General features: G+C 48.2%; 2 protein-coding genes across 5 annotated transcripts in view; one reads left to right on the forward strand and one right to left on the reverse strand.

The window, feature by feature from the left end:
- On the forward strand, nt 1-10,646 carry TYMS (thymidylate synthetase). Of its 2 annotated transcripts, NM_001037816.1 has the most exon segments (8): nt 23-325; nt 3,058-3,131; nt 5,189-5,363; nt 6,731-6,832; nt 7,549-7,724; nt 8,051-8,122; nt 8,222-8,335; nt 10,066-10,643. In NM_001037816.1, coding segments are annotated over 8 exon segments (1,065 nt in total). In that variant the 5' UTR covers nt 23-111; the 3' UTR covers nt 10,204-10,643.
- The window catches only part of ENOSF1 (enolase superfamily member 1), a 23,362-nt gene continuing 8,647 nt past the window's right edge, over nt 10,451-25,165 (reverse strand). For 2 of the 3 annotated variants that reach the window (XM_024984407.2, XM_010818937.3), the window contains 13 exons: nt 22,952-23,038; nt 22,577-22,603; nt 21,159-21,231; nt 21,012-21,050; nt 20,526-20,608; nt 19,745-19,779; nt 17,003-17,090; nt 15,070-15,204; nt 14,356-14,397; nt 13,420-13,549; nt 13,077-13,176; nt 12,112-12,193; nt 10,451-11,495 (listed from right to left, as the gene is read on the reverse strand). In XM_024984407.2, coding sequence (XP_024840175.1) covers nt 11,394-11,495; nt 12,112-12,193; nt 13,077-13,176; nt 13,420-13,549; nt 14,356-14,397; nt 15,070-15,204; nt 17,003-17,090; nt 19,745-19,779; nt 20,526-20,608; nt 21,012-21,050; nt 21,159-21,231; nt 22,577-22,603; nt 22,952-23,038 — 1,023 coding nt within the window. In that variant the 3' untranslated portion in view covers nt 10,451-11,393. The remainder of the gene's footprint in view (nt 11,496-12,111; nt 12,194-13,076; nt 13,177-13,419; nt 13,550-14,355; nt 14,398-15,069; nt 15,205-17,002; nt 17,091-19,744; nt 19,780-20,525; nt 20,609-21,011; nt 21,051-21,158; nt 21,232-22,576; nt 22,604-22,951; nt 23,039-25,165) is intronic. The other variant, NM_001046550.2, reaches the window with a different exon arrangement.

Consider the following 25,165-nt stretch of genomic DNA (forward strand, 5'->3'; position numbering starts at 1 on the left):
ACAGGAAGGGGCGGAGTCTCGCGGTGTGGCGGGAAAAGAGACTCCTGGGAAGCGCTGGGAGGCCGTTCCCGCCTCCGTACGGCCCTCGCCGCCGCGCCCGCAACCAGCACTATGCCAGCGGCCGGCTCCGAGCCGTCGCGCCCGCCGTCGCCGCCCGGCGTGCAGGAGCAGAGCGCCGAGCCGCGGCCGCCGCCGCCGCCGCACGGGGAGCTGCAGTACCTGGGGCAGATAGAACACATCCTCCGCTGCGGCTTCCGGAGGGATGACCGCACCGGCACTGGCACCCTGTCGGTGTTCGGGATGCAGGCGCGGTACAACTTGAGAGGTGAGGCGGCCGCGTCATGGGGGCGGGCGGGCCCGGTGCGCGCGGAGCTGCGGTGGGGAGAGCGCTGCGGACAGGCTGGGCCCAGCGACGGGCGTTTAGCCCTAACCTCTGCTGCGTGAGTAAGGGGAATGGCTTTGGCCCCACTTTACAGACGCCGAAACTGGCTCGGACTCGAGACGTGAACTTGCATAAGGTCACACGGACTGGACGGACGGAGCAGGGAGGTAAAAGCAGGCCCTCTGGCTCTTAATCACCCTGCTATGCTTTCTCTGTCCTAAGCGGGCTTGGCTCTGCAGCGCTAGCCCCAGACTTGAGTGCGGGAGAGGATCTGCCCAGGCTTGACCGAGGCCTTGATTGCAGGCCCCTTTTTCGCCACTCGTCTTCTCTCCGCGTTGACTGTTGCGCTTTGTTTTTAAAAATTGGAGCTCAGGTGGCGTGGGCGGGGCCTCGGCGTGAGGAGACCGTTGGCAAGCAGGGGCGGAAACTTGGGCCTCGTGACGGTTATCGCATCTGGTCCAGCGAGCCAGCTTTCCTCCCTAATCTTGAAACAGAAACGCGAGAATCGGAGAAGTTCTTATTAATTTTTTTGGGGGGGGGTGAGGGGGGACCGTGCCACAAGGCTTGCGAGTTCTTAGAACCTGGGCCACAGCAGCGAAAGTGGGGAGTCCTAACCAGTGGACCTCCAGGGAATTCCCTTTTTTGCTTCGCTGGTGGCTCAGCTGGTGAAGAATCCGCCTGCAATGCGGGAGCCCTGGGTTCGATCCCTGGGTTGGAAAGATCCCCTGGAGAAAGGAACGGTTACCCAGTCCTGTTTTCTGGCCTGGAGAATTCCATGGACCGTATATATAGTCCGTGGGGTCGCAAAGAGTCGGACACGAATGAGCGACTTTCACTTTCCTGGGGAGAAATGTGTCTTGGAAGTTGTTAGTGCCAGGCTCTCAGGGGACAAACAGGTGGGATGGGGGTCGGCCTCAGACAAACGTCCGTGAAATAGGTATGGAGGGTGATTGTGAGTGGGGAGACCAGCTGTTGAAGGAGGTGCACCCAGGTCAGGGCAGAAACCCTCTGCCACACACCCATTGCAGAGACTGGAAAATCCGGAGCTGCTGTGACCAGATTGGCTTGGACAGCTTGGGGAGTTTTGTCTTGAGTAGAGGGATTCACCTTCCTGCAGCTCCTGCATGGTAGCCTCCCGTGAGCCACAGGCGTCATTTTAACTGCAGCGTCTCTGCTTAGACTTGGGCGCTGTTGGTTATCTTCGCCTATCTTCAGCTTCCTCATGTGCTCAAACTGGAGGGAAATGATCCCCCAAATGGAGGGAGTGTAGGTGCTTGAAGACTCTGCCCTTGTTACATGAGTATCACCTGTACAGTCGGCTGAATAGGTACTGAATTTAGAGATAAGCTTTTACATTTTTCGCAGCTGTTTGATGCAGACTTACCACCTCCTGGTGCCTGTAAAATGGAGATCATAATGGAGCCTCAAGTAGGATTGTATTGAGGATCAGATAGGATTGTGCATATCAGGTGTTTAAACATATAACTATTTTTAGTTCAGTTAAAAATTAAAGGTTGAGGACTTCCCTGGGCCTCCCTGGTTAAGACACCATACAGTACAGGGGGCATGGGGTTCAAGCTGTTATAGGGGGAACTAGGATCCCACATACAAAATGGATAACCAACAAGGATCTGTTAACACAGAACTATAACACATGGAACTGTGCTCAATGTTAGGGAGCAGCCTGGATGGGAGGGGAGGTGGGGGAGAATGGATACCTTTATGCCTGAATCTCTTTGCTGTTTGTCTGAAACTATCATAACATTGTTCATCGGCACGAAATAAAAAGTTCAAAAAGAAAAAAGGAAACAAAAATTAAAAAAATATATAAATAAAGGTTAATTTTCTTTGCAAATATTTAAGAACTAAGAGAGTCCCTTGGACTGCAAGGAGATCCAACCAGTCCATCCTGAAGGAGATCAGTTCTGGGTGTTCATTGGAAGGACTGATGTTGAAGCTGAAACTCCAATATTTTGGCCACCTGATGTGAAGAGCTGACTCATTTGAAAAGACCCTGATGCTGGGAAAGATTGAGGGCAGGAGAAGGGGACGACAGAGGATGAGATGGCTGGATGGCATCACCAACTCCATGGACATACATGGGTTTGGGTGGACTCCAGGAGTTGGTGATGGACGGGGAAGCCTGGCATGCTGCGGTTCATGGGGTCGCAAAGAGTCGGACACGACTGAGCGACTGAACTGAACTGACTCACTTTTAGCCAGGGCAATATCTACTGTTACCTGGTGGTGAGCCTGTTCTTCCTGGCAAGGTAATCGTGCAGTAGGAGCCTTCACGCTGTGTCCTAGGGCACATTCTGTGTGTTCTCTTCAAACCTCTGGGAAGGGTTTGCACTAACTGGGTAGTGGCTGCTGGCTCTTTCCCTGTCCACATGGGCCTCCCCGCCCCATCTCTCTGTGTGAAATTCCTGTGTCTGGTGGTCAAGGGGTGCAGGAGGGTGATCTCACCTGAAGTGTGTCACTGACTTGGGGCTGCAGCCTTGGGAACCCCACTCTGATCAGGGGGTGCCCACGTGGCAGAAGTCACAGGTTTCCAGCTCCTCTGCAGTCAGTTCCCAGGCCTTCTCTCCTGGGGCATGTCCTCTCTTTTTACAGAAAAAGTTGGATGGCATGTTCTGTCTTCTCATCTTGAAATTACATGGCAAACTGTTTTCCAGATGAATTTCCTCTGCTGACAACCAAACGTGTTTTCTGGAAAGGTGTTTTGGAGGAGTTGCTGTGGTTTATCAAGGTAAAGAAGTTGCTGCTATTGGAAGTCAACAATCTGTTGTCAGTACAGCACCAGCAAAATCCTTTTAAAAGTGCATCATGTCACTCCTTGGCCTAAAGTCTTTAGTGGCTCCTGTTTTATTCAAGGTCCTTACAGTCCTGTCTCTGCTCTGGCCTCAGCCAGAGTCATGCTCGCTCTGCTCCTCTCACCCTGGCCTCCTTGCTGATCTTTGAGCACACCAGGATGTCCCCATTTGGGGCTGGTCCTCACCGCTCCTGCTCCTTGGAATCCCTACCCCTATGTAGCACCCTCACCTTCAACTCTCTATTCAGTTTTCCCTGCCTCCGATCTAAAACCATGATTACCCCCACTCCTCCTTTGTTTTTTCTCTAGAGAAGCCTCATCTTATATATATATATAATGTCTTCTCCCTTTACCCTCTTCAAGGGAGAAGGCAGACAAATGAATAAAATACTATCATTTAAAAAATTTTTATTTAAAAATTTTTTGACGTTTAGAAAAGTACTATAAGCTCCACGAGGGCAGAGAATTTCTCTTGTCTGCTGTTGCGTCCCCTGGAACACAGCCTGCCGCACAGTAGGCACTCACAGGGATTGCTGACTGAATATAGATCCCAGCCGTGCTCTCCTGGGGGGTAAGTTAGAAGAGGCTCTTGAGTATTAAGCTGAGCACGGTGATGGTGGGCAGTGGCCACACCTGTGTCTCCCCTGCATCTCTTCTTCATCTCCCCTTCATCTCACTGGTCTGAGACTCTGGCCAACACTGCTCACAGGGTGCCTAAAGAGATGGGCTCTCTTCTGCGCTGGGCTCAAGCTTGGGCTTTCTTCTGTGGCTTGTATCGTCTTGGGCCAAAGCAGGCCCAAGACCGCAATGCATTTTAGCAAAGGTTGAGGTTTGGATACAGATCTCAAAAGAGCATGTTTGCAGACAAGCTAGAGCCCAGGCTGAATGGATGGGGAGGGAGACTTTTGAAGCAACATGAGTGAACAAGAAATGAGTCACTGAAAGTGAAAATAATTAGTACAAACTCAATGACAGAAAGGGAAGAACTGAGATGCTCAGAAATAGAGATCATGCACTTGTTTGATCATAAAGCTGGAGTGCAGGATTCCAGTGAGTCCTCACCAGGAAGACAGCAGACCCGCCTCTGATAGTCACTCCATGGGTGACTCAAGATAGAGGAGTTGGCGTACCTACACTTCAGCTGGTGTCTTTGGGCAAGATGGGGAGATGCAGTCTGTGCCTTGGTTTGTATCTGTTGAGGGCCAAGCATTTGCTTGTATTATCTACTCATCCCAGTAATGTGGGTGGTGATTGCTACTTCTGTGCTCTTTCTTGGGTGCAGATACTGAGGCTAGAGGGGTCAGGGAGCTGGTCAGAGGAGAAGTGAGGAGACAGCAGGCCCAGCACCCAGGTGTGTGGCCTCACTGCCTGCTTGTAACCATTACAGCACATCCTACCCAGAGGCCAAATGGGGTCTTGACCTGGATGCACCATCAGGATACATGGACCACCTCTAATGAGATGAAATACATAAGAGGAACATAAAGCTTATACTTGGCACCAAAAAAACAAAACAAAAAAACCCACAAAAACCCGCCAACCTGTACTTTGCAAGTACAGGTTGATGAACATAACTTGACAGTGGATCTTGTAAAGGTATGTGGCTGACATATTTGACAAAAGCTAATACTGATCAGGCCTGTCCGTGGAAACATCCTATATACCAGGTCTAAGACGCACCAAACACATTGCGAGTGTGGAGTAGATTCCTTCTGGGGTGTTACACTTAGTCACAAGACACATTTAGTTAAGAAACAGAACTGTTAGATGCGAGCACTGAAAGGACTTGGAGATGTTTAGAAGTCCTGGTTGAGAATAGGGAAAAGGATTTGAGAGAGTAGTTGCAAAGAAGGATCAGACTGTCTCGGGGGTCTTTGGAAAGTCTGGGCTGGGACCAGCCTGCCTAGTGATGGGGCTCGTCAGGTACTGCCCCTGTCTGTCAGCACAGGCCCACTTGTGGGCTTGGAATTCACTGGATGCCGCATCTCTTACAGGGATCCACCAACGCTAAGGAACTCTCTTCCAAGGGAGTGAAAATTTGGGATGCCAATGGGTCCCGAGACTTCTTGGATGGCCTGGGCTTCTCCGACAGAGCTGAAGGGGATTTAGGCCCAGTTTATGGCTTCCAGTGGAGGCATTTTGGGGCTGAATACAAAGATATGGATTCAGGTGAGGAGCTGGAGGGGGGCCTTGGATTTCCTGAGTGCCTTTCACAGACTGGGTTTGTCTTGTGGCTGCAAGTGAAGCCTGGGGGATAGGAAGCTGATGATGGGGAAATGGATATATAACTTGGACCTTGTGAGAGGCTGCTTCGCATCCAGGGGGAGGGTCGGGTCACATACCAGGTGGTCAGCACTTGTGGGTCTGGGCACCTTCCGTACCTTGTTCATCAGCAGACAGTGACCTGGTGGGTCGGTCGGTCGCTGTGTTGGAGGCAGGTTGGAAGCTCATCTGGGGATGAGTCCCAGGGACTGACTGCCCTGTGGTCACCTTGATCTTCCTTTTGAAGACTGAACCACCCAGCACGCTGCCGGTGGCGCTGATGTGACAGCACCCGTCTTGATCGCCCTCTCCTCCCCACCCTGGTGGGGTGGAGATGAAACATCTCACTCCTGGACGCCCACCCTCCTCTGTCACTTGGTGGCACCACCTCTCACACAAATTAGCATTGGTAAAACCCACAGCCCTTAACAGATTTCTCCAGCTTTGCAAATTTGTGTGCAGTTTCAGCCCATGGAGATTTATGTAGCCATCAGCACAATCAAGACACAAAACTGTTCCATTACAGGTCATCTTTTTAAAAATCTTTTTCTGGAACTGTGATAGTGACAGGGCTTTCTTTCCCCAAATTAAGAACTCCTGGACTCAAGCATAGTCTGACTCCAGCAAATAGACATTTAACCATAGAGATGGAAGGCTTTGCACATCTCAGCTTCCAGTTCAGAGGCGGCAAGTTCAGAGACCAGACATGAGAGAAAAGTACAGGGTGGTAGATAATAGACAGGTTTCCTGATGTTTACAGGTCAGTAGCAGTTTAGCTGTTACATTGTAATTTTTGGTAGGAATGTTGGAAGGCTAGTATCTAGATGACAAAAAGGAATCCTCATCATGGGTTGTTGGACCATGTAGGGTAGGAAACATTCTACTGCAGATGCAGCCCTGCCTGGCAGTGAAGTGGGACAGGAATCGCCGATGGTACAGACACGATGTCCCCTGGGGACCGCTGGAAGAAACTGATTGTTGAGGATGAAGGAGGTTTAGCGATAGGAGAAGGGGAAGGAGGGACACCCTGGCCAAGTATTTAAAAGTCTCTTAAGTAGTGGGAAAATAGACTTATGGCTCCAGAGGACAGACCTAGGAGCCCAGACTCAACATAACCCAGCAAAGTATGAGACATCAGTACTGTTCACTGGATATTGTGTGACTGGGCCGGCGGGGCCTCGGGGGGAGGACAGCGTGCTCGGTGACCTGGGGCCCTCTCCTGGGGTGCCATGGTTCACATGTGCGGTGGTCTCTTCTTTTTGCCAATTCCGCAGAGTATTCAGGTCAAGGAGTAGATCAACTGCAAAAAGTGATCGACACAATCAAAACCAACCCTAACGACAGAAGAATCATCCTGTGTGCTTGGAATCCAAAAGGTTGATGGTGCCCCAGTCATCCTCCCGTGTCCTAACTGAGCCTTGAGCAGAGGCACCGGGTCGGAGGTGGTCCTGGGAACTGTCCCCAGCTGCACAGCTGCTCGTGTGACCCTGGTCATCTCCCAAGTGGCCCCGTTTTTACCTTCAGAGAGCGACCTTGGGCCCAGATGGAATTAATTTGTGTTTATGGGCTTTAATTATAAAAGTACCCATGAAAGTTTAACATTTTAAATTGGGACAGTTGGAATTTCAGATCGCCTCCATCTCACTATTATGAGCCTTTTTAAACAGTTGTAAAATTAAGTTCTCCTGAGGTGTAGTAAATAGCCTGAGTGGAATTTTTGCATTAATGATAGCAATTTGAGTACAGGAGGGTGAGCCTGAGTCACCAGTCTCTCATGGTCCCTGCAAATGAATTAATTCCCCCTGTACTTGTGGCTTGGTGCCACGGAGGTGGCCCAAGTAATTTATTTCAGCTCGGATGAGAGCGGGTGGCCTCAGCAGTCCTTGTACATCCACAGAGGTCTCACAGTGATGGGCAGGTCTCTGTCGGCGTTATGCCAATCTGGGGTGGGAATGGTTCGTGGGGGTCACTGGCCCAGTGGCTCTTCTCACCATCTCCACTGTAAGAGCTGGCTTCTGCTGCTTTTTGCTTTGCTTAGTTATGTTCCTTAAAAACCACCTCCTCTCCTGACTTGGACGTGTTGGCCCCTCAGATCTGCCTCTCATGGCCCTCCCCCCATGCCACGCCCTCTGCCAGTTCTACGTGGTGAATGGGGAGTTGTCCTGCCAGTTGTACCAGCGGTCGGGGGACATGGGCCTGGGTGTGCCCTTCAACATTGCCAGCTACGCCCTGCTCACCTACATGATCGCACACATCACGGACCTGAAGGTGGGCTGCTCTGGGTGGGGTGGAGCGGGGGACTAGCCTAGAACACTGGGCTGTGAGGTCCTGTCACGTGGGAGAACTGATGGCTGAGAATTCCAGCTCTTTGTAGTCTTTAGATGCGCTCTGTGTAAATGAATGAACTGCTTGCTCACTGACTTGCCTGGAGCAGTTAATATGACTTTGGATCAACTTTTCTCAAAAGCAATACTGGTTAAATTTTCTTGTGAAGAGCTTTGGAATGTCTGCATGCCCACGTGTTTTTACATGCTGTGTTATAAAGGAACTCAAACTAAAGCCTTGACAGTTTCGCTTTCTTCTGTGGGGTTTAGCCAGGTGACTTCGTGCACACTCTGGGAGATGCACACATTTACCTGAATCACATCGAGCCACTGAAAACTCAGGTAAGAAATGTACCTGTCACACTTTGGGGTCTGGTACCTTTCTCTTGAGACCTTGTCCATATGGGATGTGTCCCTCTTGTAATAGATGTTCTCCTCCAGGCTCTGATGGAGCTAAGAGGACAGTCTTCCAGGTCTCTGGATGGTGATGGACAGGCAGGGACCAGCAGATGGGCCCCAGTGGCCACAGACACTGAACGTGACAGGTGCTGTGAGGTACTGCACGAGTATATATTCTTTCCCATTATGGTTTGTCCTAGGACATTGAATGTAGTTCCTGTGCTATACAGTAGGTTCTGTTTACCCATTTTATGTATATCAGTTTGTACTTGCTAATTGTAGCCCTCCACTCCCTTCCCCCTTGGAAACCACCAGGCTCTTCTCTGTCCATGATACTGTTTCTGCTTCAGGGATAGGTTCATTTGTATCACGTTAGATCCCATACTTCAGTGATGTCATGTGGTATTTGTCCTTCTGACTTTGCTTAGTATGATTTCCAGGTCCATCCATGTAGCTGCTAATGGCATTTCATTCTTTTTATGGCTGAGTAGTATTCCATTCTGTGTGTACATGTGTGTATGTATCTGTATATATACATGTGTGCAGATATATACATATGCACAAACCTGATGGTTGTGTCCTTCTCTTGGCTATTGTGAATAATGCTGCTATGAATACAGGGGTGCATGTATCCTTGAATTATAGTTTTATCTAGATATATGTCCAGGAGTGGAATTGCTGGGTCATCTGGTAATTGTATTTTTGGTTTCCTGAGGAACTTTTCATACTGTTTTCACCAGTGGCTGCATCTGTTTACAGTCCCACTAGTATAGAAAGATTCCCTTTCTCCACACCCTCTCCAGCATTTTATACTTTTTAATGATGGCCATTTTGACTGGTGTGAGGTGGAACCTAATTCTGGCTTTGATTTGCATTTCTCTAATTAGTGATGTTGAATATTGTTTCATGTATCTTCTTTGGAGAACTGTCTCTTTAGGTCATCCGCCCATTTTGAAATTGGGTTTTTCTTGTTGAGTGTATTACAGAGCTGTTTGTGTATTTTGGAAATTAAGCCGTTGTCAGTTGCATTGTTTACAAATATTTTCTGTAGATTTTTTAGTTTTATGGTTTCCTTTTGCACATCTTACAAGCTGTGCAAAAGCTTGTAAGTTAGATTAGGTCCCCTTTGTTTATTTTTATTTCTATTGCTTTGGGAGACTGACCTAAGAAAACGTTGATATGATTTATATCAGAATATTTTACCCGTGTTCTCTTCTAGGAGTTTTATGGTGTTGTCTTATTAAGCCTTTAAGCCAGTTTATTTTCAACAAAGGATGATTTAAGTGGCAATTTTAAAAAAGGAGTGTCTTAATGAACTCTGAAGGAAAGGAAAAAAACTTGAACCAGAAACCTTTAGCCCCTTCTGGTTAGATCTGGGAGAGGGTGACCCCAGGGTTCATCTGGATACTCTGGTCATGCTGACAGAGGAGGAGGGCATGCCCTGTGTCCTCGTCCTCCTTGCTGCTGGTCCAGCCCAGGAGTCCTGGCTTCATCCCTGTGAGTTGTCAACATGTGTCCTCTTTCCTTGTCCTTTCTGCCAGGGACAGTTGGGCTAGGCATCATGGGACTCAAGTAAACATCCTGTAACTACTTCTTAAAGTAAAAAACCGTGCCTTGTTTTTAACAAATTTAAGAACTTAAAGCCAGTGAACCACCAAGGCTCCTGACACCATGTGATCCACTGATCACCCTTCACTCTCCACGGGGTGAGAGAATGGGTCAGCAGCATTTAGTAACGAGGAGCGAGGTATCTTCAGTATTCCACCCCTACAAAATAATACTTGCCTGGCAAAATACTGTGATTTGTTTCATGAAGGGGCATGGGGAGCAAAAATTAAAGCAGGGCGTATGGATCTGGGAAGATAATGGTCTTATGTTGTTTTTAGCTGCAGCGAGAACCAAGGCCTTTCCCCAAGCTCAAAATCCTTCGAAAAGTTGAGACAATCGATGACTTCCAGGCCGAAGACTTTCAGATTGAAGGCTACAATCCTCATCCGACTATTAAAATGGAAATGGCTGTCTAGAGTGCTTTTAAAGGCATTGTTTGAAGGATATTTACACCCAGGTAAAAGTTCACTGGGCTCTAAAGGCGAAGGATCTAGGCCAAAACGTGTTAGTGATCTGTTGGTTGTTATCCATTAACTTTTAAGAATGTTGCCACTGGCAAATAAGAGCTGTGCTGTTCTCTTAGTAATAAAAGGCCTTGGGTTTGGGTGACTCACTGAGGGTGTCTGTACATACAGTGATTTTGAATAAAGACAGGAAAGAGAATTTATATATATTAATTCAAATTTCATAGTGTTTTTAGGAAAATGGTCAGTGCATTTCAAGAATTATATACACTATTTCCCTAAATCTGAGCAAGCTGGGTAACACCCATCCGTCATGTTAATGCCTAGTGTGGTTATGAACGTTTAAAGTTTTATATCTTGCTACAATAAATGTTCTGCGTTCATGTTTAAAACTATTATTTATCTGTGTAGTTCCTGCCTAAAGTAGATTAACTGAACCCTCCTAAATAAACACACATGTGCTGTGTTCTGGTTTGGATGTGGCTTAGAGAGGGAATATTTTAGAAATGCTGAGTAAGCTAGTTCACCCTGTTTTTCTGTGTTTCATCTAATTCTGGCTTTCTTTATCATTAAAAAACAATGATTATCTAGAATAAAGGCTTTAAGGGTTATAAAAATAGTTGATACCATTTTACCCTCATTAGCTTCAGCACAGTGTGAATTCTCTTGCTCAGTGTAAGCCTATTAGAGAGAGAGGCTGAGCCACCTCAGGGCCGTCAGTGATTTTTTAAACTTTTGTTGCAGAGCAGATACTGCACAGTGCTGCAGCACTGTCTGTATTACACTGACTTATGACAAGTGTCTTTTTTTAAAAGATTAAGGAAGTATTTCAGCATGCTGCTTGTTTTCAAAGTACAGTTCAACGTCTAGGTATCAGCGTGTGATGAAAAATTTAGGAACATCTTCCTGTACTTTGAATTAATTGGAGCTATTTTTGTTTAAATACTACACAGGAGAATTTTTTCTGCTAAAAGAATCAAGTAATAATGATGACTAAGCTGATCCCTGAGGTTAGTATGACTTTTAGCTGAACTTGTCTTGATTGGTAGGATGATTTTTTTTTTTTCTTCTATTTTTGTAAAACCAGACCCAAGAAATCTTAAGCCTTTTCACTTAAAGCAAAAGGTGTCAGAGCTGAGTGCTTAATTCCCTTGAGCACTTAGAAGCTTCTTCCAGACTTCACCATCTGGATAGCGGTGTCTCTTTACCGAGTCCTCCTTCATTTCTGTTGAATAACCAGCATCCTATCAAAGACAAAAAATGGAGTTGTTAATAACCTCCCAGAACAAAAGCCATTTATTTTACTTACTTCTGCTGCTCCAAGAAATGCTTTTAAGTCTCAGCCAGAGGCAACTGCATTAACATTTTTAAAAGTTCAGTTTGTTTGAAATGGTAGAGAGATGCCCTGCTGCTTCACAGGGTTAGGTAACTAATCACACTTCCTTAGTTCCACCTCTGCTGGTGAAAATGAGCCCCGATCTCTTGAACAGGAGGGTCAATGAAACAGATTTAAAAAAAAAAAGGTGCAGTCCAAACCTTTTGCTAACTTGCTAGATGGTGCCTGGTTTTTCGTTCTGTTGCACGGGGCGGGGGGCAAGGAGTGCGTGTTTTCAGGTCCAGCTAGTGGGGAAAGGCTGCTGGGAGAGAAGTCTTGTTGGGCTATTTCACCCCAAACCCTGACCTTTGTGCCTGGGGACTTAAGACTAAAGAACCATTTGTTTCTAGATAATGAAAACGGACTCAGAGGAGACCAAGCTTTGTGCCCCGGGGGTGGGGGTGGGGGTCTAGCTCTCCAGAACAGTAGGGCGGGGCCGGCAGACCTTCTGAGGAAGCCTGGGGGTGGGGGCACTGCAGGCTCACCTTTGGAGGCATGTAGGCAGCCTCCCTGATCAGCACAGGGTACTTGAAATGCTCATGCAGGTGGTCGACATATTCACACATCCTGGGAGGAAGGAGTCAGGTTGGAGTAACAATGCCTTCAGTTAGATGGGCTGCTGGGCAGAGGGCCGAACACCACTGAGAGAGATGGACTCGGTCTAGGGGTGGCTGATACCCCATGGTTCTAGGCAAACCCTTCAGCCTTTTTCTCATCCCTGAAAACCTGCAGGACCTTTCAAGGTTGGTCGAAACCCACTCCCCTCCTTGGTTCTGTTTTGCAGAACTGAAATGGGGGAGGCAGAAACCCTAGGAGTGGTGGTTTTTAGTTTAAAATCTCTCAGGTGTTTTAAAACTCAGCTGAAGAACCAAATATTGCTTTACAGAAGAAGTCCCCGTAAGACCCTCCCAGGTCCCCGTAGACAGACTCCTCAGTCCTGAACTTGATGTTCACCTTTCCCAGGCATGTCTTCATGCTCTCACTACATACTCCTAGTGATGTCTGAAGTACGGTATTTAATTCTGGGAAGAAAGAAAAGCATCGTAAAACCGTATGTGTGCAGGTGACTAGAAGGAGACTGTCCTAATTTAAAACTCATCTGGGGCATGTTGAGAAATGAGATGGAACTAAAAGATGCAGCCAGATGATGAAGACTCCAGCGTTGGGAAGAGACTGGACAGAGGCAGACAGTATGTGATGAAAGCGAGGCTTTAGAAAGTCAAAAATAGCAACTGGGTTTTGGGTTTGCATTTGGTTTCAACTCTCCCCCTTCCCCACCCCCCCGCCCCCAACTTATGTACCTAGAAAACAGCTACCAGGAAACCACCCTTTAAAAGAAAGAAGACTATATTTAGAGGTGGGTCTCTAAACTGAGTTCTAGGATGTGCCAAGTGGCCAGGGTTCTTTGTGGACTGAGAGGCAGTACTGACGGTAACGCCACATCACTGACCTGTCTTGGAGGCTTGCAGAGACGGATATGAAGTCAAATATGATCAGATGCTGCACCAGTTCACAGAGGCCAACTCCCCCGGCGTGCGGGCACACAGGAACTAGAAGTGTAGACAGGTTGCCACTGAGTGCCAAGGAGGGCAGAGGGGGAGGTATGAAGGGGGAATCTGTGGCTTTTCTTAGTGTCTGCAGGTGATTATATCATTAATATTTAGGACTGAAAATCAAAGATTGCCTGATTAAGCTTGAGTTAGAAAAATGTCAGCATGGCAACTCCAGAGGGAAGCAGGGTATGTGATGTGTGGGGACATGGTGCCTGGTCCGCGGCCCCATGGCACCCTTACTTTCAAACTTCTTGGCCATCAGCAACACTGAGAGGTTCTCGTTGACACTTCCCAGCCTGCAGCTGTCAATCTGCAGAAACTTCAGGGCTTTCGCCTGCAGGAGTTGCTTAAATATCACTCTATTGTGGCACTGGAAAGAGAATTAAAACACACCAAGAGGAGAGTCAGCCCTCGCCTTCAGGGTCTATGAACCTGGCACCGTGCCCACTCCAAGTCACTCGACAGTGGCCTCCTGGGAGCCTGGACTGTATGCATTCTTCATCCTCTGGGCGTGAGGCGAGCCCTGACAGGCAGGAGGGGACCACCTGCTCACCTCATTACAAGTCTGCTGGCAGAAGTGTGTGTGTGTGTGTCTCATGTAAAAGACCATAAGACTGTGTGTCAGTCTTTTGTGTGTCGCATAAAAGACCATCTATCAGGGCGTGGCCGCCACCAGCACTGGTAAGTGGGAGAAGCAGCATCGGGATGAGATACAGGGACCACGGTGAACAGGTGACCCGGGCAACAAACAGACACAGGGCAGAAGAGCGCGGCTCCCTTGGCCAGGAGAGCCAAGAACCCGCTCCTCACACAGCGCCGCTCGTGGGCAGTCTGTCGCGGGTTTTCGCAGGCGCTTGTGCTCGTTGACAAGCAAAGAGAGGGAACACTGTGTGTTTAAGTAGTTTTGAGGCTGACTTTCTTAAACGGGGCCTACTAGACCCCTGCAGCTTTACATTGCTGCCTTGTAAATTCTGATGAGATACTTTGAAAAAGATCAGTGACCTGAGTCACAGGAATTGTAGAAGAATCTACAAACTCTTGACCATGTCTTGCTGTAAAGTAACCCCATTTCTTAGATGAAGAAAACCTCCCATCGCAGAACACAGGTGGTGTAGCCTCGTGGGCAGTGTCCCCAGGCAGTACCAGTGTGTGCCACCCCAAGGAGATGTCTCCTACCTGTTCTCCTGTGGCCACGCCGATGCCCAGGGGGGCCAGTGCCTGTGAATACAAGGCAACCTGATGTCACTTTCCTGTTTTTGAACTGACACTCCTAATTGAAAATATTTTTGGGCTGTTCAGCTATTTAGAGCCGAAGGAAAGAGCCCTGCTTTGGAGCTGTGTGAAGTTTCAGGTGCCGCAGAAGCGGGGCACTGGACCTCCTGGGTCTGATGGCATCACGAGTTCACATCCCACAGCTTGTTCCTCCCCCTGACTCCTCCTTTATAAGTGACCCCCTCTGGCTTCATAGTCAGTGCTGTGAACCTAGCTAATGGGAGACTCCCTGAGACATAGGATGTTTCTCACATTCTTATGCACGGAGTTCTTCTGACACCTGAAGGGGAGAGAAGCCAAGAGGGCCCTCAGTTTGGGTGGATCTGCCCTGGTTCAAGGGCTCTAGGGGAAACTGAGGGGCAGCCTTCTATGGGTCCGCCTGACCTTGACCTTAGCAAACCTCCACTTTGTTTCAGTCTGGGTGAGTAAAAGATCTGAATATCAGTTAGATTTCTGTATTTACAAAGTACAGGAATCAGGTCTGGTGACCTCTGGGTTGCTGGTGGCCTTTCAACTTCTAGTGATTACTCTCTCTAGGATAAATAGCAGTGTGAGAGGGAACAAGCCCAGGAATCCTAGGGTCTGAGACCACTGCTCTAGCAGCAGCAGTTTCTCTACCTTGGAAATGGCAGCGTGTCCCAGAATGTCGTCAGGGGAGGTGGGCTCCTCAATCCACAGTGGCTTGAACTCGGCCAGCTTTGTCATCCACTCCACGGCCTCGGGCACGTCCCAGCGCTGGTTGGCGTCCATCATCTGAAAGGGGAGAGAGACCCTTCAAGGGGAGGCTTACCCACTGCTGACCCTGCTGCAGGGCTGTGCCTCCAGGGAGGAAGTGCTGTCTGTTACTTGTGGTAACTCAGCGCCACGACTGTGGGGCCCAGCATGTAACTGAACAAAGGGGCTGCTGAGATGAGCCTGACATGCCGTCTCGGAGATGGCATCACTCGGAGCTGCTGTGAGATCCAGAAGTGCCCTGGGCTGGGCCCAGAAGTGCTGGCTGGCTCTGAAGCTCCAGCCTGATCTGCATTTGTGCATGTATGCTCAGTCGTGTCTGACTCTGTGACCCCATGTAGCCAACCAGGCTCCTCTGTCCATGGGATTTCCCAGGCAAGAATACAGGAGTGCATTGCCATTTCCTCCAGGGGATCTTCCTGAGCCAAGGACTGAACTCATGTCTCCTGCATTGGCAGGCAGATTCTTTACCACTTAACCTGGGAAGCCCAGCCTGCATTTAGAAACCACCAAAATACATTTGTCTTGCAAGGTTCGTAGTTTGTAGGAACTGTTTCATCACATTCTGAATCACTCACAGTTAATGCTGAGTTTGTTCTCAATGGTCTCTTACTGGCTATTGTCTACTCTGGTTGGCACGATAATAAATAACGCCAACTGTATCATTAATTAAGCACCTACTGCACAGGCATTTTACGGATCCTGTCGCATTTAATGTCATAATAACTTTATGAGGCAGTTCATATTAACCCATGCTACAGAGAGGAAAGCTGACATGCAAAGGAGTAACTTGCAATAAGTCAAGTAAATGATGATTTCAAGTCTAGGCCTCTGGAAGCCAGGTGCTGAGTGTGCAGAGGTAAGAAAGGGCTTCTCTGTCTCTGACATCATCATGCTTGGCCAAGTCAGACCCAGAGACGGATTTCTCTGGTAGAATGTGCTGAGTGGTACACCCAGAATCGATCTGTGTCATAAATTATTTAGATGAGGATGACCTCAGAAGACAAAAGTAGTGTTAATTCATATACAAATAATGGAGCTTTTGATCCTAGGTCAAGGACTCAAACTTCTATTTTAATATATGAAACATGCTTCCAGAACAATTTAAGACTATCTTACTGTGACTTTAAGGAAAATATTTTACATGTAATAAACATAAAAATACACAGGAGTGGCTGATCCTTACATTTATCTCACCAAAAGTTACAGATTCTTGAGCAGTGGCTCCCAGAAACCCACCTACTCAAAGGCAGCCGGGCGGATTTGTTAAGAAGGGAATTAAATGATTGACACACTGGGGCACCAATGGGAGACCTGTTTGTTCAGGCACAGCCACACTAGCACAGAGGAACAATCTCTAAATCCATCTTACTGAATGGTTCTGCAGAATAAAATAGTTAAAAACTACCCACCCTCTCACTTATGTTTGTTGGTTTTCAGCTGTTTTTAAGATTTGCCTACTCCAAGGCCTCAAAGCTGTACCTCTGACATACAGTGTTAAAAATTCCCAATGTTCTTTAATCCTCGCTTGAAGCAGCTTGTTTTGGCCCTAGCCAGAGACTTCCCAGGTAGCACTAGTAAAGAAACTGCCTGCCAATGCAGGAGACATAAGAGGTGGGTTTGATCCCTGGGTCAGGAAGATCTCCTGGAGAAGGAAATGGCAACCCACTCCCGTAATCTTGCCTAGAGAACCCCTTGGACGGAGGAGCCTGGTGGGCTACAATCCATGGGGTTGCAAAAAGCTGGACATGACAGAAGCGACACAGCAGAGGCCTCGTAAGAGGCTGCTTGCTTCTCAGCGGCCAGGGAGGGTACTTACCAGTGTCTTCTCAGGCCCAATCATGTTTCTGACGAGTCGGCATCTACGGATGTCATCCTGGAGATCAGCACCAACTTTTACCTTAAACCTGTAACATAAATTTCATCTCATAATTTAGATCTGTTCACTGACTCAGTGGACATTTGGATTTTCTTTAGAAGTGACTGTTTCAGTAATTTACAGGTCCTGTCTTCCAGTAAACTCTTGGCCTTTCCCAATCAGTGTTCAGACAAGCCACTCAAAAATAACCCTGTAAGCATCTCTAAACAGAGATGCTCAGTATCAGGGCAGTAACTCTAAATGACCTGCTGACCTCAAGTCCAGGAGTGGACAGAGCACTAGAACTTTAATAAGATGATGGGTTTTGCTGTGCCATGGAAGGGAATTAAGAGGTGTGGTCAGACCTGGTAGGTGAGCCATATTCCTCTCCCCTCGCTCACTAGCTTCTGTCCTGCATGCGGGCATCAGCCTGCTGCTCTGGAGCCTGGATGGTCTGAGGTTCCCTACATTCCACTATGCCCACCCTGTGTGCTGACAAAAAGCCCCTCTTACATCCTCTGCGCTCAGCACCAAACACTGAAGACGACCTTTCCATCCTGGGTGGAAGCCTCAGGAGGACTCTCTGAGCTCAGGGGCCTAGGAGACCTCTCCTGGGCCTTCTCTGACCCCCGGTGGTCACGTGTCAGCCTCTCCCGGCTACTCAGGAGGAGGAAAGGTGCCAGCACTCACGAGCACCTGCTGCCAACCCCAGCCATGCTGGTCCTTTTCAGAAACAGCAACTTGGAGGAGAACCATGAAATCTATAATTCCCAGTTTAGAGAGAAAACAAGGTTCAGAGAGGTTGAGCAATATCCCCACGATCACACAGCAGGTACTCACAGGGAGTGGGGAAAAGGCACAATGTTGATTCCAAATCCATCACATCCCAAGTGTCCTTCCAGTGCCCCACGCTGCCTCCATCAAGTTCTCACTTCCCTAGCCCTTAGCTGAGGAGTCAACAGGAATTCCATGCCTCTCAATGTTTCGTGGGCATGCAAATCACCCAGGGATCTTGTTAAAATGCAGATTTTTGGTACATGCATACAATGGAGTATTAAGATTACCATTTGAAGCCACATGGATGCACCTAGAGATTGTTATACTGAGTGAAGTCAGACAAAAAATACATCACTTATAAGTGGAATCTAAAAAAGTTACAAATGAACTTATTTATACAACAGATGTAGAGTCATGGAACTTATTTATACAACAGATGTAGAGTCATGGATGTAGAAAACAAACATGGTTACCAGGGTTATGGTAAGGTAAGGTAAGTCGCTTCAGTCGTGTCCGACTCTGTGCGACCCCATAGACGGCAGCCCAACAGGCTCCCCCGTCCCTGGGATTCTCCAGGCAAGAACACTGGAGTGGGTTGCCATTTCCTTCTCCAATGCATGAAAGTGAAAAGTGAAAGTGAAGTTGCTCAGTCGTGTCCGACTCTTAGTGACCCCATGGACTGCAGCCTACCTGGCTCCTCCGTCCATGGTATTTTCCAGGCAAGAGTACTGGAGTGGGGTGCCATCGCCTTCTCCGTACCAGGGGGTGGGGGAGGGATAAACTGGGAGACAGGGATTGACAGATACACACTACTATTTATAAAACACATAACTAGTAAGGGCCTTCTGTATAGCACAGGGAGCTCTACTCAATATTCTGTAATGGCCTATATAGGAAAAGAACCCCCCAAAAGTGGATATATGTGTATGTGTAACTGATTTACTTTGCTATACACCTGAAACTAACAACTTTGTAAACCAACTATACTCCAATGAAATTTTTTTTTTAAAGTCACACAAAAAATACAGATTTTGATGTAGCAGGTCTGGGTTAAGGCTCAAGATTCTGCATTTTAAGTTAATTGGAGACTTTTTTTTAGTCCTTATCATTTATCAAGCAACCTACACAAATAATTTTCTTAATCTACCACAGCTGCAGCGGGGCTGGCTGGCACTCCTGCTCCACAGACCACTCTCAGACCAGCAGGAGGCAGGTGGCCAGATTCCTACAGAAATCCAAGTGACAGGCACACCGTCCACCGTGAGCCACACGTATGGACTCGCAGTAGTCACAGACAACCACAGCTAACCCAGAGGAAACCCCAGGTTGCCCAGGGGTCCGTAACCACACAGCAGGATGGACAAGAAGTGCTGGGGGATAGGCTGGAGAGGAGGTGGCCTGCGGAAGAGGAGGAGCTTGGCTCTTGGGAGAATTCCCAGGAGAATCATTGGGACCAATGGCTGGAAGGTATAGGGGAGTCCAGGGTTCATTACATCAAAGCTCTTCTAACACTCAGAACCCTTCCACTACACACAGACGCCCTACCAAGCTCAGTGCATCTGAAAGTTTTCACACAGAAGCTGAATCAACGCTTGGTACTGCAGTAAAGAGTGGCTTTCTATTCTGGGTCGATGCTTGAAATCAATGATCTCATTTCACTCTGATGTGCCAGGATTCTAACTAGACTCGTCCTTGGATAAAGCTGGAAATCAGTGATCTCTTTTGACTCTGATGTTCCAGAATTCTAACTAGGCTCATATCTTATCTTTGGACAAAGGGCCTCAGATGAAACTTCTGAGTCCCAACATGCCAGGCTGCTCCTGGCGAATCCTGACCTCTCTGGTGCCCTTGGCTTCTGGCTCCTCTCTACAACCGGCCTCACTTGCCAACTGCAGAGTCAAGTTCACGATCACCCAAATGAGTTACCTGGTCCAGCCGTCCTTGAGCGCCTCGCTGCAGAGCTGTGGGGAAAGGAGCAGAGCCATCAATACACACCCTCCCTGGTCTCAGCAGCACCTCAGTCATTCGGACTCGGCTTCACAAATGCTGCGGCCGCACCGTGAACCAGAAGAACAACCACATGTTGTTGAAATTCAGAGCACAAACAGCTTAGCCAACAGAGCAAGGCTGTTTGGTGACTTTCCTTCCTCATCTCTATGGGAACCACTTCATTCATTGTCACAACACCCCTGGTGGGAGGAATGGAGCATCTCTGTCCCTCTTTTTAAAGCTGGGATAGTCTGCAGCGTCCAGAGACCGAGCCGGTGAATGAGTAACAGCCAGAAGCTGGTCCCCCTTCTCTGTCAGCTGCAGGTGAGCACAGGGCGATGAGAAAGGGGAGTGATGCAGCCATGGGCCACCTCTGGTCCTTGAGCATCACACAGGGCAGCGTTCATCGGGATCCTCAAAACCGCTGGGACAGCTATCATTTCCCACCTCGCAGTGAGGAAGCCAGCGCAGAGCATGGTCAGGGGTCATGTTATACAAGGTCACACCATTGCTTCTGCCTGGAGGTGGCCTGCCCGTCCAGAACCGAGGCGGGCTTGCCAGGCTATAGAGCCCTGCGTCCACAAGGGAAACGCCTCTCCTTTTATGTGGAATGTGTCCATGTATCCAGGATGAAGCCTGGAACCCACAATGATTCAGGAAGGCCAAGAGGAAAATGTCACATCTCCTGCTGTCTACAGAAGCCGGTTCCGCAGCCTACCTGCTTCAGCGTGGCGTCAGGGTAGCCCAGCCAGGCGCACGATGTGGTGTAGGCGGGGTAGCCATGTGCCAGCATTTGCTCCTCTGTGGAAACAAAACCACCTTCAACAGTTTGCGCCTGCAGGACCTCCAGCTGTAGAATCATCTGTGGCTGAAGTGCTGCCCATGGAGAATCCAGCTATTCTGCCTGCCCTGTTCATCCTCATCCCCCAGCCCCAAGGACGTCACACTGGGGCCAGGTTACCCTCCGGAAGGCCCCGCTGGCCAAGCCTTCCCCTGTCGTGCGGTGTGACCCTAAAGCCAGCCCTGCTCCTGGCAGTGGCCGAGGTGAACCCTGACCTAAGACGTAACCCCTGGAGGCTGCTGCATCCATACCCAACCATCTGTGGGGGACGGAGTGGGGGACGTGATGTGAGCCCCCAAGGACAGGGACCTGCAGAGGTGCACAACGAGAGAAAAATAATGAGAGAATTTCCTCACAACCCACCTCGCTCTTTTTTCCCGACCTGACTTTGCCGCAGAATTTCTGGAAAAAATAAAAAGCGTCATACTCTTTTAGACAACGAGGCTCTGGGCCTGGTGGCTGCCAGGTCAAAATAGACCAGGAAGCTCCCGGTGTGTGGGGACAACTCACCGCAGGCTTCCTCCTCCGTCAGGACGTCAGTGATGTACCTGAAATCGATGCAGGACACCAGTGTCCGGGGGTCCTGGCGGCGAGACGGCAGGATGGAAAGGCCCACGTCAGTCCACAAGTGGATCTCGGTTCTAAGAATCTGCTTACGCTGGGCCTGGGCTCATTCTGTCCTGGAAAGGCCCTTTGGGCCCCCTCCTCCTCCCACCCTGCCCTCGGGGCTCTGGCCTCCCTGGAGAGGCCCACACTCTCAGCTGGGCCTCTGGCTGAGACCTCCCCCCACCAGTCTCAGTCAGTCTGTTGGGAAGCAGGTTGTACCGTGACCAGCAGTACCTACGCCACGGTGACCCTTCACTGTCATCAAAGCCCTTTGAACGTGGAGATTCTGCTTCTTTTAAGACCACTGGCTTTGAAAGAGGGAATAGGATCCAAAAGAATGAAAACTCCACAGCGGGGCAATCTTAGCTACCTCCTAGTGGTCATCAGATCATTCAATTCTGGGGGCCACCTCTGGCACCTCCCTGGAGAGGCCAGTCTAGAGCCTGCAGGTGGCCCAAGAGGTCCATGCCCATCCTTCAGGTGATGCCCCATGCCACCTGCAACCATGTCAGAAATCATGCGACAGCCTTTCGTTTCCACTTTCCTCCAACAATCTTCAAGGGCACGGTTCTTTGTTTCTCCTTAATTATCAGGCCAAATAATAACCAGGGCCTTTGTTAACCACCAGATTTTCAGTGACCATCCAAGACATTGCCCCGAGGTGGCTGAAGCTCAGAGAGGTTAAGAGGCATGCTGAAGGTCACACAGCCAGCAAGTGATGGAGCCCGGATTGAAAGCCAGGTCTGCCTGGGTCTGATGTTCACTCCCTTTAACCTGCCCAGTTTCCTCCTCCTTGGCAGTGAGATGCTTGTCGCTGGTATCAACGTGTCAAGGAGAAAGGAAAGGGCAGAGGCCTATCCTTAGAATTCACCCTGGGCTCCTTCCTCAAGGGTCTGATTTGCCATTTGCTTTTGATGTCAAAGCGACCAGATAATATCTTAGTAATAACACTTTGGTCTTCAGAGTTTGAAGCACTTTTCTCAACTAGTTTTTGAACCAATTCTGTGGCGTTTCTAGAGAAGTTAGGATTATTCCCTTTTCATAGTCAGGAAACAGAAGCTTGAGAATTTGTATCACACGTGGAAGGAAGCACCGGAGTGGGGTAGGTGGGACCCATCAGACACCCCTGCCCGTGTGAGCACAGCTCTCTGCCACCTCAAACACCAGAGAAGGAATACTGGACCTGACTGCATGCTGCCTGATCAGCAGCACAGTGACTGATCCAGAGACAATGTTGAATGTATCCACTGATAATCGAAGGGCATGGAATCCATGAGATCCATTTTATTTACAGAAAACAGAGTATTAAAGAATTTACTTACCATGTCAACAAGTAACTTCCACAGAGGCTTGAAGAAAAGAAAAGATTTGTAAAACATGTGTGAGGCACCCACGTGCTTTCCAACAATAAATGTGCTAGTGGAAAATTCCCCCTATCAGCCCAATGCCTGCCGGTGCCCCAACCCACTGGCTCCAGCTGGCTCTCACCTCTGTGACCTGCTTTTCTCAGCCCTTTCTAACCTACTCCGATGATGTCCCAAATGCTGCCAATATCCCTCTGGGCAGACAAGCAATCGAACAATTCTTCTTATGTCCCCTGGGAGCCTACTGTACATGCCTTTGCTCGAAGGGGGAGTTGTGTTCCTCTGTCGTGTGCTGTATGTTCCATGGGGTCAGAGCTGCTGCTGGAGGATTACCTTCCCCTCCTGCTTGGCCCACAGGTCCCACACGGCATTGAGCACGGCCGCCGTGGCCAGATGCACCACACCCTTCTCAGGACCGATCTGGTTAGGAAACAAAACACACCAGCACTTCTTAGAAAAGAAAAGGATCTTTAGGTCTCCTAGTCAGGGACATGCTGCATGAATTAAAAGGCAGCAATGGAAGCTCTGCCCTAATGCTGGGTAAGATTGAAGGCAGGAGGAGAAGGGGACGGCAGAGGATGAGATGGCTGGATGGCATCACCAACTCAATGGACATGAGTTTGGGTAAACTCTGGGAGTTGGTGATGGACAGGGAGGCCTGGCGTGCTGCGTTCACGGGGTCGCAAAGCGTCAGACATGACTGAGCAACTGAACTGAGCTGAACGGAAACTCACTTGGAGGTTAAGCTCTTCTCCAGTAGTTTGCAACCTATAGAAGATCTGGAAGAACATTACAAAAAACTCCTGTATATTTCCTCTCTCTTTGTATTTACATATGTATATACATGCACAAACACACATATATATACACAGGTAAATAAAATACATAAGGAACATTTATTTTACTGAGTCACTTGAGAGTAAGTTGTAGATCCCATGCCCCCTTAATCCTAAATACTTCAGAGTATAGTTCCTAAAAACAAGGACATTCTCTCACACAGCCATAGTGCAAAGATCAGGGAATATAATATTGATAGAACACTATTATCTATGAAGACAGTCCATAATCAAATTGCACCAACTGTCTCAATAATGTACTTTCTGTAATTCACAAATGGCATTTAGCTGACATGTCACTTTAGTCTCTTTTCATCTGGAGCAAATTTTCTTTTCTAAAAAAATAATTATTAGTATTTTCAAGGACAGAGTTCCTCCAGCTGGGTTATCTGCAGCCCCATCGTGATTAGACTGCGATGCTGCCACTGCATTCTTGTTGCTGTTATCAGGGCTGTTATTGTTTAGGGCTTCTCTAGTGGCCCAGATGATAAAGAATCCACCCGTCAATGCAGGAGATGCAGGTTCCATCCCTGGGTCAGGAAGACGCCCTGGAGGAGGAAATGGCAACCCACTCCAGTATCCTTGACTGGGAAATCCCATGGATAGGGGAGCCTGGCGGGCTACAGTCCACGGGGACTCAAAGAGTCAGATAGGACTGAGCACGCACATATTATCTTTTAGTGCTAGGGTAAGTTAGTATCCTTTAGGCTTCTTCACTGTGTGGTTACCATTTCCCTTCCAAAGTAAGGAGATTAACGTTGCCCCTAAGTTTTAGCATCCACTGATTGTTCCTGCCTCAGTCACTTACAGCCATGGTGCTTGCAATACGGTGGTTTTCTAACGTTACCATTCCCGTTATATTAGTTTGTATTCTGTGGTAATGACAAGCTTTCCTTTGTTGGTTGTTTGCTATCTGAATGGACTTAGGGACTCTTAGGTTAGTCAATGATTTATCAACCATGACTACTGCATTGTTTTTTTCTTAAAGCAAAGGATATAGTAAGAGTCTTTATTCCAAGTACCAAAATTCAGAAATAAGGAAAACAAGTAAAATGCCAACAGTTAAATATTTATGACGTAGTTAAATACCACCTTTATTGAATCGCCCCAGATTCGACCAATGGGAACTCCTTCCAGGGGATGCTTTTAAAGCAAGTTTCACTCAGTTTGCAGAAGTTAAGAATGAAATCCGAGGCAATGTGAACAATGTGCCTTTCTCTGTGCTCAGGAGACTGAACAGTTGGAAGAAGACAGAGCTGATGGCAGGAGACATGGGCAAGGTGTCAGCTACTGGACTGACCTTGAAAAAGTGAAAGTGTTAGTCGCTCAGTCTTGTCTGATTCTTTGCGACCCCATGGACTTAGCCTGCCAGGCTCCTCTGTCCATGGGATTCTCCAGACAAGAATATAGGAATGGGTTGTCATTCCTTTCTCCAAGGGATATTCCTGAGCTGGGATTGAACCCAGGTCTCTTGCATTGCAGGCAGATTCTTTACTACTGAGCCAGCAGGAAAACCCTGATCTAACTGTGATAAAATTCCATCTCTAGAATCTCACTTTTTTCATGCTTTGAACTTAAGGTTCAAATACAGTCCTACACACATAAAGGCGCTCTGGTCTCTCTCTCCTTAACTTTTGCTCTTCTCTTACGTTTCTGTCCTTAATAACCTCCTCCCACAACTTCAATTCTTCTCCTATTATTTCTCTCTAAA

Source organism: Bos taurus, chromosome 24, assembly GCF_002263795.3.
Source record: "Bos taurus isolate L1 Dominette 01449 registration number 42190680 breed Hereford chromosome 24, ARS-UCD2.0, whole genome shotgun sequence".
Taxonomy (NCBI): Eukaryota; Metazoa; Chordata; class Mammalia; order Artiodactyla; family Bovidae; genus Bos; species Bos taurus.

Bases quoted from the DNA above. Each gene is read 5' to 3' on its own strand.
- TYMS (XM_010818818.3), top strand. From the start codon at position 112: ATGCCAGCGGCCGGCTCCGAGCCGTCGCGCCCGCCGTCGCCGCCCGGC. The intron at 326-3,057 runs GTGAGGCGGCCG...ACTGTTTTCCAG, and splicing joins GGCGCGGTACAACTTGAGAG to ATGAATTTCCTCTGCTGACA. The intron at 8,123-10,065 runs GTAAGAAATGTA...TGTTGTTTTTAG, and splicing joins TCGAGCCACTGAAAACTCAG to CTGCAGCGAGAACCAAGGCC.